The sequence below is a fragment of the Cucurbita pepo genome, chromosome 5 (assembly GCF_057944985.1).
Source record: "Cucurbita pepo subsp. pepo isolate OVF chromosome 5, ASM5794498v1, whole genome shotgun sequence".
In the NCBI taxonomy this organism is placed as follows: Eukaryota; Viridiplantae; Streptophyta; class Magnoliopsida; order Cucurbitales; family Cucurbitaceae; genus Cucurbita; species Cucurbita pepo.
The window spans coordinates 828,192-841,710 of record NC_141802.1 but is presented as its reverse complement, the minus strand read 5'-3'; the positions used below and the strand labels follow the sequence as shown (position 1 = coordinate 841,710).

At 34.7% G+C, this 13,519-nt stretch overlaps 1 protein-coding gene across 6 annotated transcripts; it reads left to right on the top strand.

The window, feature by feature from the left end:
* The first annotated feature begins 631 nt into the window (after positions 1–631).
* On the top strand, positions 632–13,442 carry ATS1 (phospholipid/glycerol acyltransferase family protein). Of its 6 annotated transcripts, none has more exons than XM_087123668.1 (17): positions 632–819; positions 1,705–1,849; positions 3,580–3,843; positions 4,208–4,286; positions 5,774–6,061; positions 7,137–7,234; positions 8,388–8,474; positions 8,570–8,667; positions 9,072–9,129; positions 9,629–9,730; positions 10,106–10,167; positions 10,257–10,367; positions 10,519–10,597; positions 11,551–11,670; positions 11,744–11,857; positions 12,398–12,572; positions 13,062–13,442. In XM_087123668.1, exons 5-16 carry the CDS (start codon positions 5,932–5,934, stop codon positions 12,527–12,529), a joined length of 1,191 nt encoding a protein of 396 aa, XP_086979794.1. In that variant the 5' UTR covers positions 632–819; positions 1,705–1,849; positions 3,580–3,843; positions 4,208–4,286; positions 5,774–5,931; the 3' UTR covers positions 12,530–12,572; positions 13,062–13,442. The 6 variants fall into 6 exon arrangements, 4 of the variants coding, with proteins under 4 accessions (XP_086979794.1, XP_086979795.1, XP_086979793.1 ...); XM_087123669.1 differs by having other exon boundaries at positions 1,687–1,849; positions 3,580–3,627; XM_087123667.1 differs by having other exon boundaries at positions 1,687–1,849.
* The last annotated feature ends 77 nt before the right edge of the window (positions 13,443–13,519 follow it).

Genomic DNA, 13,519 nt, shown 5'->3' with positions numbered 1-13,519 from the left:
TTTAATATTTCTTTATTAACCTTTGTTTTTCACATATCATAATTTACTCTATTTTTCCGACATTAGTGTATACTGTCTATTAAAATATATATTATATCATTTAATTAAAATTACATAATTTAAAAGAAAATTATAATGATGTTTAAATTTAAATAATTTAATATTCCATTGTAATAAATAAACCATTTATATTAATAATTTGAAGCTGTTATCAACGGTGCCTTTCAAATTTACGACCTTGAAGAAAAAAAAATTATTTACGTCGGTTGAACTGGAGATTACAATGATTATCGTTATATAACATGATTTGTCGTTTTACTTACTCCTCTCCAATCTCTTAGTATGCAAAGAAACAACTGACTCTGTCACAATCGTCTACCGAGGCTAATGTCGAGCTTTAGCCAATATCGCCTCAAATGCATATTCTTCGGTTAAAAAAAGTAAAAAAAAAAAAAGGTAAATTAAGTATTTCACCCCATATAAATGAGTATTTATTATTTTATAAAATATATTTGATATTAAATATTTATTTTTTCTCGAATCTTATGTTTAAGTCACGTTACAATGCCGAATTTAACCTTTAGCGAATATAAAACTCGTGTTTACATCGATTTGATACAATCATTAAAATTGATGGAGCAAGAACTAACACAATTAGAAACGAAAATTGGAGCGAACTTGTAATTCAACCCGATACTATCTCCCTCCATTTCTCTCTCACTCCCTCGCCGATCCTCTCGAACTCAAGTTTTGATGTAGTTCCGCTTCCCGCGAAGATTATTGATCTCGTAACTTCGGTTGTCTCCGGCTTCGATTCAGGTACTATCAATTCCACTTTTCTGGATGTCTCATTATCATGTAGAACAGCAGCGAGTTTCTTTGACAATAAAAAAGAGATCAGATATTTTGAAGGTTTCTAGTAATTTTGTTTCCTTGCTATTCGGAATTCTCTATTCTTTAGATAGGATTGTCTCCTATTGCGCATGCTAGAAGTGAAGTCTCATCTCGACCTAAAGGTTCAACATAAAATAGGTTCATTCAAACTTAATTCTTCAGTTCGTCAGTCAAAATTATATCTAGTCATTGTAGAGTATGGACGATTTGAAAGAGCTATTGCGGTTTCAGGAGAAAAATAGTTCACGCGGTGGAATTGCAATTTTCTAGACTGAACGCATGATTTATCGACGGAACAAAAATATCGAGCTGTTATTTCGTTCGCAGAGCATCATTCTCTGCTATGATCTACTCACTGAATTTTATTTGTTTATACCTGCAATCTTACAGTTTTGAAGTAACGCGGTTATGTACCTCTATGAAAATTTGCTTAGTGATAGAAAATCAAGATATGTTTTCGTGATAATTGGTATATTTTGGGAAGAGAAGAATGCATTCTCCCTAGTTGGATTAAATTTTTATGAAGAGATGGTGCATAATTTCCTTGCATGACTGAAGCAAACCTGAATGTTGATCATATCTTATTGTGCCAATTCCGTTGCTAGAATGCTTCAAATATCAATAGACTGTTAACCTTCTCAGGTATTTGGGGAATTTAGATTTTGAATTTCATCACAAGTGTTCGTAAAAAAAAAAAAAATCATTATAATTTTCTCGCACGTTCAACTTCTGATGAACAGGCTATGCTTATGGCTGTTTCTGTATTCGTCCCGTTTAACTCTTATGTTTCAGGAGTGTTTTTTTGTGTAGGGTCCGCTGTCCTTGCTGGTGAGTACTATAGATGTTTTACTATCTTAAAGGGAAACTATCCATATGAAGACAGAGACAATTCGCGGTTCTGTCTTATAGCTGCAGTCTGTCTCCGCATTCAAGGGAAGAAGACGAGGAACTCAAGGTAACTCTGACGCTCTACTCTTGTTTTAACCACTGGATATGTATGTGTCGAATCATTTTGACCAGAAAAATAGTTTGATGTATTGTCTATTATACTTCTTGAGAAAATACTTTTTAAGGATCTGTCATTTAAAGCATGTGAAAAGCCACAAAGTTGGATGAGTGAAGGAGAAATACCGTTACAGAAATTCGCTCAACTTGCTTCGGCAATGCATTCATATTGAACTACACAGCCAAAAGCCAATAACACCTGAATACGTATCATAGGGCTATAAGTTGAAACAATAACAGCAAAAGGGAGAAACATCTATAAAATGCAAAGATAAGGCAGCTAAATTGAACTGAGTGGGAATCTGGTGAGTTGGTGGGGGATCTTTAAGTTTACTGCCATTGAGTATTCTTTGGTCAGTGGCTTATAGAACTGAGTGGACATCTGGTAAGTTCTCATCAGCCCACAAAACTTTTGCTTTACCATGCAGCTTCCAGCAGAACAGAATTTCATGTAGCAAGGAACTAATTTCTGTAGGACAGCTCCACTCAAACCCAAAAGTACGACAAAGTAATTTTCAGCCTTTACGTCACACTAGCAGCGAAGGAGGAGAAGGTCCATGGACTCTTCAATTAAGTAAAATCCTTAGAAAATATTATGACCGATTTCCTGTGGGAAGGGGTGGATGAGATAGGATTGGGCATCTGATGAGTTGGTGGGGAACTCTCTATATCTTGAGGGGCTTGAGTTGGAAAATTTAAGAATTTGCAACAAAGCTTTGGCTAAAGGATTTTAGCAGCTCCCCCTCGAACCCCAATATCCTTTGGCATAGGTTCGTTAAATCTCTCCCCGGGTGATGCGTCGGTTTTTTCTTATCTATAGAATGTGAAAGTTCCGAAGTATGTACAATTCTTCGTTGGTAGGTCATCCCTGCAAGAATAAATACTTTAGATTAGCTCTCGCAAAAGATGCCTTTTTTGATTGGTACATTTTGCTGCATTTTGTGTTAGAGGGAGGAGGAAGACCTTGACAATATTCTTTGGAGTTGTGACTTTGCTGGGTCTATATGGACTCGTTCTTTGAGGTGTTTGACCTGCAATTTGCTAGTCACAAAGGTCTTCAAGAGATGATTAAGGAGTTCTTTCCCCAACCATAGTTTCAGGAGATGAGATTTTTGTGGTAGGGTAGAATTTGTACCGTGTTTGCGAGGTAAGAGAAAAATTAGGACCTTTAGATGGCTAGAGGGGGATCCAGCGTCGGGGTCATGTTGTTTTGTAATTATTCATTTGTATGCCTTTTTATCCTTCTTTCTCTTTTCTCAACGAAAATTCAACTCTTTATATATATACAATCCTCTATTAACGTTGTGATTACCTTGTTTTGGTCTTCGGTGATGAATAAGTTGAAATTCTATATCAGTTTTTTAATATTAGGGAAAATGAGAGTTTGGTTTAAAAGCAAAAGATGTTGACCACTTCAAATTTGGAATCGTTCAAAATTTTATTATGATGAAGAAAAATCTCCACGAAAGAGTTTAGTGTAAAAACAAAAGATGTGGACCACTTCAAATTTGGAATGGAGAAAGATTATAGTGAAGAAAAAGTTCCACAAGTTTTGGCATTAAAAAAACAACCTGAAATTGATTTAGTGGTTTTATATCTCTTTCCATGGACCATAAATTCAACTGTGGGACTTTTAAAAATTCTGAGTTTCTTTTGTCCATTTCGTACGCATGTTTGCAGGTTTCCCATTCAGAGCGAGCTTTTGCAGATTTTGTTCTCTCCATTCTGGTACTTGCTGCATCTGGTGATTATGAATTTCTTGGTTAAAATTGGCTAACCTTTGGTTTTGCTTCGAATGTTCTACCTTCTTTCATCGAACTTCTAACATTAGACATATCTCGAAGTTGTTCTTGTGCCATTTTAACCCTAGTCAAAAGATTTGATCTATTCTTGCACTGTTTTTAAGGCGATGGACATATTTCAACTTCTGACAGGAAAATCTTGGTGAGTTTCCCCCCTTTTGCCCCTTACACGTTCACTATTTCCCGAATTGTCCTCCACCTCTCTTCTTGACTAAATATGAAATTCCCATAGATGGTTGTATTTAGAATGACTTTTCATGTGGTTTAAAGGTGTTCTTTAAGTGGAAAAAACTAAGCTCTTCTCTCTTTCTCCTTCTTATATGTAAAATTTTAATGGTAAGAGTTACTGGTAGCACGAACAATATCGTCATATGATTATTTAATTATGAATTAACTTTTTGATATTGTCGATAAGATGTCATTAATCTTACTAAAGGAGGAAAAGAGCAAATCTTTCTTCTCCAAATTCGCTCGTTAACTTTTTGTTCTTCATATATGTGGTGCAGGTAACTCGTTTGGCTGGAGAATCCTTGATGCTTGGAGCGGAGGGGTATTGACTCGACTTCAATCTTTTGCTCAACAAAGGTGAGTTTGAAATTCTCTCCAATTTTTTGACCCAATAAATATTTTGAAAATTTTGACTTTTAACCGGTCGAAATAAGGAACAGGAAAAAAAAAAAAAAAAGGAATATTGATTTTTTTTAAAACAGAAAAACGCTCTCATAATCTCGATTACACGCCATGCGTATTTTAATTCCTAGAGAAATCCTAGAGTGGATAAAATTCTCTTGCTTCATATAAATTTATGTTAGAAGTACGACAATTTGATGGCTGAGGTAAGGTATAATTAATTTCTCTATTATTATCTCAAAAATTATATATGATAGATACATTTTCTACCCTCAAATTCACTTGCCTAATCTAATGGCATCATCTCTAACACTTTTCTTTATATTTTTTAAAAAGTTTAATTCTCACACTTACATTAGGTTCCAAAAATTTAATTACATGGTCCCCTTTATTTGTCTAGGCTCTACAACACCAACTTGATGAATTTTTGTTTTTATCATAATAATTATTATTTTTAAATACTCAACTTTGTTTGTTTGTTTATTTACTTTTGAACAGTTGGCTTTGTTTATTAGTAGATAGTCTTTTTCTCATATGCGTAGCCTTTCTTAAGAGAAGAATGTGCATTGAATTTATCATCGCATTCAGATTATTTCAAAATAATAGCAAAGCTTATCCACTTGACTCTAAAACGCGAAACTAAAATAATACTCTAAAAAAGGAAGTCTGGTAATAAAATGATGGAAAATGAAAAAAAGGTCCATTCTTAGATGAACACGACTCTCCACACTGGTAAGATATTGTTCACTTTGAGCATAAACTCTCATGACTTTGCTTTGGGCTTTCCCGAGAGGCATCATATCAATGGAGATAGTATTCTTTGATTATAAATCATGATCATTTTCTGGTAATTTGTGCTTTTAAGGATTTATGTTGAATAAGTTTTTTTTTCTATTTTCAATAAATACCTATTCTGATAAATATTATTTTAAAACTTTCAATAATATTCTAAAGTCAAAATTCTACTTAGTGATGAGATAAGCCTAAAATTAAAGAATCAATTAAAGACAATTAAAATTTTTAAAAATTATTGCGATTTTAAAATTAAAGAAAATGAGCTTGCAACTAAAAAAACCGCATTTATTTATATGCCGTCAAACTGGAGCAGCGAAAAAGGAAAAAGGAAAAAGGAAAAAGGAAAAAGGAAAAAGAAAATAAAATCTTCCTTCGTTTCCACTCTATCCGAATTCCCTTAAATTATCCGACGTCGTTTTGAGACGCACGTGCGGGAAGGAAACAGTAGGAAAAAAAGAGTTAATTCCAGGTTCCACCCAATCCTCTTTCGCACCAATACTTGTGTTTAGTTTAGTTTCGTTTCGTTTCGATTGTTCTTTAAAGCGCCCTCTGGATCATTACGTACGACTTCTCCTCCTCCACTTATTATCTCCATTTTCCTCTTACTATGTTTATCCTCTCTTCTTCTTCTTCTACTCTTCCATCAGCTCCTCCTTTCTCCTCCACGACCTCCATTTTTCTCTCCTTCTCTAGGGTTTCTCTTCCTCCCTCCTCCTCTTCTCTCAAGCTCCTTCCCCTTTCTCTGCAATTCGGACCTCCCAAGCTTGCCTCCTCGTGCTCGCTTCGGTTTTCCGCTTCCAGAGCAATGGCGGAGCTTGTCCAGGATAAGGAGTCCGCCCAGAGTGCTGCCACCGCTGCTGCTGCTAGCTCCGGTTATGAAAGACGGAATGAGCCGGTTCACTCCCGCAAATTTCTCGATGTTCGCTCTGAAGAAGGTATGCCTTCTTCTCCGTTTTTTTTTTTTTCTTTTTCTTTTTGTGGTTGTAAGGTGGCATTCATGGGATGGTTATTTGTTTGCTGGGTTGGGTTGGGTTGTTTTGTTTTGTTGTGTGTGTTTGTTCCTTCCTTCCTTTTTGGCGCTCCCTGCTTTCTGTTGAGCTTCTTGTGATTTCACAGGAATGCGAAGAACTCTTATGTGTGTGAGTGTGTGTTGCTTTCTTTTCCTTTCATCTTACTGTAGTTATATAATTGTAACATAGTGTTATTATTGTTATGATTGGGATTGCGAAAGGGAAAATAATTAGAAAGCGCTTCGTAAAAGCTGCTGCAGTCTCCCATGATTATGAGTGAACTTCCACTAGATCCATTCATAGGATTCTAATGTACTTCAGTTCACTCTTTGATGGTTGGTCCAATTTCGTTTCAGATTTTGTGGTGTCTGAGGTGTCTATTCTTTAAAAGGAAAAAGGGATTTTAGTGAGCTGGGGAAGACTATTTCTTACATTTGCACCAAAAAAAAAAAAAAAAAAAAAGAAAAGAAAAGATATTTGACCCTTTATTGTCTTCTTGTCCCTCATCTGGGTGTTGTCACTTGTCAGCATCCACCATCCTTCTTGTGCCTTGTCTTGGGATATTTCAGATTGATAGTGTACTTTGTTTAAGTTATTAGTCTGAGGCAATGATACCCCCTCCCACCCTCTGTGTTATAGAACCACGTAGTTGTAATACTGGAATTTTGTGTTTGAGGGACGGCGCATTCTTCCTGATCAGAGAGAATTTTGGGCAGAAGAGAGAACTGCTTTAAATTTGGGGATGTGTACGACTACCCCCATGTTTATCATGATTTTCTAGTCGTAGTTTATAAGGATGTTTAATCCTATCATTTGATTGTTTTTTTTATTTTTTTTGTCGCCACAAATTCTTGTTGTTTTACGTACAGACACCAATATTGCTTTTTTAGACTTCTTGTGTTTCTTATTGTATTTTTGAGTAAAACACTTTTTTTTTTTTAATTTAAAAAAACCATCTTGTAAAGGCAATATGCACGATGTTGATTTATCTTATCTGCAGAGTTGCTCTCCTGCATCAAGAAGGAAACAGAAGCTGGAAAGCTGCCTCCAAATGTTGCTGCAGGAATGGAAGAATTGTATCAGAATTATAGAAATGCTGTAAAAATTCTCTCTCAATCTTTGTTGTTTTTTTTTTTCCTTAATACATCCTTCAGATATATTATTTTGTTTGATGGGCATTCTTCCAATCTATCATATTCACTTGTTTTCATTATCTGATTTATTTTGATCTTTGCTTTTGACTTGTACCTAGTAATCTGGAGCCCAGACTAATGAAATAGAGAGGGCCATCATCGCTATTAGCATTGAAATAAAAGTTCTTTATTCTAATTTTGTTCATTTGCAGTATTCTTTTGGATATCTTGATTAATTTTGAAGGAATTCATTGCTACATTGATTAATTTCAAAGTTTCCATGCTTTAATTTTGTAATTCTAGTTGTTAGAGGAGTCTAATTCCAACAAGTACCATCGGAAATGATTATAGTTTGCATTGAGAACAAACTGATGAGCTACATGAATACAGCTATTGTAAGGAGGCAGATTGTACGTGCGTCATTTAAGATAACTAGAACACCTACTCCTATTATTTATTTACTTATTATTATTATTTTAATAAGAGACATAAGGTGCTTTCATTAACCAAAATCAAGAAACGCCCAAGGGCGGGGGTAGAACCCCCTCCTATAAAGATCTACATGAGAGTCTACTCATATTATTAAGGCCTTTATATTCTTGATTAGAGGTTATATCGGTTGGTTCTTTGTAACTTAACCTCTTAAAATTTTTGACCTACTGTACTCTACTCCATGTTCTTCAGCATTAAATTTCTCGTACTAGGTCTGGGATATAACCTTCTTTATCTTACGGATTAAATTTACAGTTTAATTTATTTTTGTAAAGTCTGTCTAAAACCGGTAGAATGTTCTCATAATAAAGATGCAATAATTGTTTGAAGCGCACAAATCCTTAGAAAATGAAATTTAGGTGTTGGATCATACAGTGAAGGGATGGGACTGGAATGTCTACGTTCTGTCCATGTCCTCTCAAAGAAGTATTGCAACACCGTGCGCCTTAATTGTAAAACTAGAATTGCTTATAAAGACAACATGACTCAAGCGGCCTTGTCTTTGTCCTTGGACTCGCTGACCAAGGATTTTAGCTTTGCCAATACAAGAGTTCTCTAAGTTTACTGTCTTTGGTTCTATGCCATCGTGCATTTTAAAGTATTTATTGAGTATCCTTTATTTTCAGGTTATTGAGAGTGGAAATCCAAAGGCAGATGAAATTGTTCTATCTAACATGACTGTTGCATTAGATCGCATATTGTTGGATGTGGAGGTAATACTTAATTTCGTATCAACTTATATTATGTCAAAGCTTTTAAGAAAGCAACTGAATGACCTCTTGTCTGAGACATAGCAGTAATATTTCAGGATCCTTTTGTCTTCTCATCACACCACAAAGCAATTCGAGAGCCTTTTGATTACTACATTTTTGGCCAGAACTATATACGGCCATTGATTGATTTTGGGTAAGCTGGAAATTTGGTCTTACAATCCTTATCGGATCTGTTGTGGTCCACTGTTTACACTCGTTACAAGAAACTGCATGTTATTTTAGATGGCATCACAGGTTGTTAATTTTCGTCAATTATTTTTTCTTGTGATATATGCCACTTTTCTTTTTTTTTTTTTTAAATAAATTTTTTTCTTTTTTTTATTGTTATTATTTATTTTCCTAATCTGGGCTGTTTTTGTGATCAAATGAAAACATGTTCTGATAAAAGTTTTATGAACAATTTAAAGATCGATGCAAGTGTTGATAGTGAAAGCAGTCTTCTCTATTATCAATTTAAGTTATTTTTTAACTTAACCGTCTGCTTTTTTCCTGTTTGTTTGACCTTTTTCCTGAAGCTTTATAGACAATTTTATGCAGAAATTCATTCGTTGGTAACCTTTCTCTTTTCAAGGATATAGAAGAGAAGCTTCAGCAGGTATCTATCTACAACTTCCTCTTTATTATGTGATGAAATTGGGCTAATTTTACTGATAATTGCTTAAGTTTTATTTATAATCTCAATAATGCGAAGATAAGTCATAAATCTCCCTCACTAGTTAAACTTTCACGTTCAAATCTCTTGATTCTTTAATTGCCATATCCAAGTATCAAAAAAATCTAACAGCTTTTAAATATATTGATTTTTCTCTCTTTCCTTTTCCTTTTTGTGCTTTAAATTTGATTGTGGCCCACGATTGGCACAAGTCTGCATATCGTTCATGTCTTGATATGCTTATTCGTAGCACTCTTCTTAGTTCATGTCTTGCATAAAGACAATTACACACAAAACATCTTACCCTGAAAGAAAGAGGCTTTCCCCATATTTTCTTTGCAGTAATTAATATGTTTTCTTGCAATTGTGACTTCTAAAACTTTATTTCTTCCACTTTGTTGCTATATTAAAAGCCTCTTATTGTTCATGACATTCATTTCAGGGTCACAATGTTGTCTTGATATCAAATCATCAGACTGAAGCAGATCCAGCTATCATTTCATTGTTGCTTGAAAAGACAAACCCATATATTGCAGAACACACGGTAGGCCTATTTCTTTTCAGTATATGCCAACAGTGTTAAGCTAAAATGTTGGATTTTCTTTTATATCTTTTGTGATATTGATTTTGTATTATGTATACATTTCTCATGTCCTATTTCTTTTCTTATTGGTTGATGATCTATCGTCTAAATAAGATGACTTTTTAGTTGTTTTATGTGTAAGAAGTAATATAATACTATTCTTCTTCCCTAAATTCAAGTTGATATCAGAGCAACAATCCTCTGCGGTCTTTAGAAACCCTAGCCACTATCTAAAAGAAATTCAATAATATTATTCTTCTTTCCTAAATTCAAGTTAAAAGTTTTGAGGGAATTTAATACCTGCTAGCATAAATGAGTGTTATTTCTTCCTTGCAGATCTTTGTGGCAGGGGATAGAGTTCTTGCAGACCCTCTTTGCAAGCCCTTCAGCATTGGAAGGTTCGAATATATTTTTCCTTGCTATTTATTTGATTGTATAGATCTTATTGTTTAACGAGATCAACTCAATTTTCAAATGCATTGTTTAGGAATCTTATTTGTGTTTATTCAAAAAAGCACATGTTCGATATTCCTGAGCTCACAGAAACAAAAAGGAAAGCAAACACACGAAGTCTTAAGGAGATGGCTTTACTCTTAAGGTACCTATACCATGTTAATAGCTGAGAGGAAAAATGTTGATTTTCTTTGCTGGGTCTTACCTGTCGTGAAGTTGTGGATTCTAAATAAGCCTCAAAATGTTCTCTCCTATTTTCCATTTATAAGCTTTCATTACCGATAAATTTTATGTAGAGGTGGATCACAACTAATATGGATTGCACCCAGTGGTGGTAGGGACCGGCCGGATCCTTCGAGTGGAGAATGGTACCCAGTAAGTTCTCTATACCTTGGGTAAAGACGAATATACATGCATATCTAGTTTCTTGTTGCAGTAATCAATTTTTATCATTTATTTAGTTTGAAAGTGTTTTCAAATAGTGTTTTTATTCTTGTCAGTGGTTAGTGTATCGGTTTTCTGGTTTCATGTACATAACATAAAAATAACAATAGAAAGGGGAATACTGAACTGTAGCTGAATCTAGCGGCGTGCTCATGGCTGAAAATGTTCTGGTGGACTGTACTGTTTGTAATATGATCAATTACGATGATCTGGTACAAGAGAATGTTTCACCACCTATAAAAATTTAAACAAACTAACAAAATTGGAGTTTCAAGCTGGAAATTCTCTTAACTGAATAAGGACATAAGCTTACAATTTTATGAATAATAGCAACTCACTTTGGAGACCAGCAAGTCATTTAGATAGAAGCTACTGGACGTCTTCAGTATCCACTTGGCCTTCCCTCAACTGTTAAAAGACATTTTCGAAATTCTGTTGGCTGTTCTTTTTTTTAACATAAGGGTATTGTTTTGTGGTTGAATACAGTTGAGGAAACTTTTTTGGCCTGTCTTGGTTAGAAGATTTTCACAATATTAAGGAGTGAATGAGGTGTGGGGTATCATAGTTCTGTGGCCTCCTCTTGGAGTGCCAGGTCAGTAGAAACTTTGTAATTGTTCCCCTTCACACATTATCTTGAATTGGAGAGTTTTCTTCTACTCCTTTGGAACTTGAGAACTCCCCTTTTTGTACATCTCATTCTTTAAATTAATTTATTTCTTATAGTAAAAATGACCAGTAAAAGCCTGTTCCCTACTCCATTTTCAACACTTCACTCATCATTTCATGTGTGCTCGAATCTCTTTTAGTTCATTTTATGTCTTTGAAAATAATGTTAAATTTTTTTTATAAGAACATAGTAGTTCGTACTGATATTAGAGGGTCAGGCACCCTTTGATGCTTCTTCAGTGGACAACATGAGAAGGCTAATTCAACATTCGGATGTTCCTGGGCATTTGTTTCCCCTTGCTTTATTATGTCATGACATCATGCCCCCTCCCTCACAGGTATATTTATCCCTTTTATTCATTTCTAATATGATTATTTTTTCATTTACCAACTCTTTTGCATTTTTTCCAGGTTGAAATTGAAATTGGAGAAAAAAGAGTGATTGCCTTTAATGGGGCGGGTTTGTCTGTGGCTCCTGAAATCAGCTTCGACGAAATTGCTGCTACCCACAAAAATCCTGAGGAGGTCTGTCTGATCTTTAAATTTTTTAAGTGTGAGAGCTAGTAAAATATAGTGCGAGGTGTACTACTACAAATTTTCAAAGCGAATTATACTATTAAATCTAAAAGAGTGAGAGATAGATATTGGAAATAAATAATTTTCTCTCTAAACTTCAAGCTTGCTTCCAAGTGTTAAATTTTTCTATGCGGAACCGTGTCAATGTAGTCGATATTAGCACAATTACAACGGCTTTTGTTTTCATTTTCTGGAAGTTGAATAACTGAAGATCACAAGAAATTATTTCTTTTGTACAAAAGTCGAATGGGAAGCAATGACCACTTTGCACAAACTGTCACTAACTGCTTTCAGCTGAAATATAAAGGAATTGATCAAGGTCAATGAAGTTATATCAAATATTACAAATCACTGGTCAACCAAGAAAACTATAGAAAGCGCATGGAAAACTATTCAAGCTCCATTTATCGTGTTTTTGTGATGTCGAAAGAACAATATTAGGATTATATCCGGGTTGTTTCTCACCGAACAGGTCGATTTCTTTGGCAGGTTAGGGAGGCATACTCAAAGGCACTGTTTGATTCTGTGGCCATGCAATACAATGTGCTCAAAACGGCTATCTCCGGCAAACAAGGACTAGGAGCTTCAACTGCGGATGTCTCTTTGTCACAACCTTGGTAGTCATTTGCAATCATTTTTCAACATCAATTCATTTGGTAATCAGGTACTTCAAATTTTTATTTCCAAGAACACAATTGAATTAACTACTCATATTTTCTGGAAATCTTGGAATATGATAGGAAAATCGTTATCATCATCAATGTTTATGGTATGATGTGGATACTAATTCTCTATATATGACTATGAAAACCATTTTTTTAAAATGCGGATGTACAAAGTACCAAAAGAAGATTTAGGAACCAACTTCTACATCGACTTTTGTACCTTCTTTTTTTTAATTTGGTAAGAAACCGAACTTTCATTGAAGAACAAAAAACAAAACACAGGACATACACAAAGGGACTCTAGTCCATAAAAGAGACACTAAGCCTTACCAACTCCCAAACCTTGTCACTAGATCTCTCATCCTCCCTAGAAGTTTATTCTTTTCCTCAAGCCAAACCCCTCACAAGATCACAAAGACTGCCTAAAGATGAATTTTGCCTTTGATTTTTGTACAATTTATCATTCCATCTTGTTCTACACAATGCAGGTTAGGACATAGTTTTGCATACCACAGGACAACACTGTCATTCAATTAGTACATGTACTGTAAGAGAAAACCGAATTCTTTCACTCCTCGACGTCTCGATGGATTCTGCCAAATTACCAGCCTATATCCCACCCTTAGCACGTGCCATTTCAATCGACATTGAAGCGCTTCGAAGACCTTGGTCTCTCTTGGGAATGTATAGATCTTTCATATCTCTTACACTAAAGGACTCAGAGGTTATTCGTACTTTATTTCTAAAGTGTATATGTTCACCCATTTTCATGTTTATATTATATGCTTCAAGAATTATTATGTTCAATTTGTATTATTAGTTGATACCTTTTGGCTTAGATCATTCAGTCGAAGGTGCTCAAATCTCAACTTTGTTTTTGCTCTTAAGTTGTTAAAGGAACATTTTTAACACAATGTCCCAAAATCATTGCTTATTAATTGAATTA

Excerpts from the sequence above, each read along its gene's own strand:
- ATS1 (XM_023677646.2), top strand. The coding sequence starts at position 5,734 with ATGTTTATCCTCTCTTCTTCTTCTTCTACTCTTCCATCAGCTCCTCCT. Across the intron at positions 8,668-9,071 it reads CGGCCATTGATTGATTTTGG|AAATTCATTCGTTGGTAACC; the intron begins GTAAGCTGGAAA and ends AATTTTATGCAG. Across the intron at positions 10,598-11,550 it reads CGAGTGGAGAATGGTACCCA|GCACCCTTTGATGCTTCTTC; the intron begins GTAAGTTCTCTA and ends TTAGAGGGTCAG.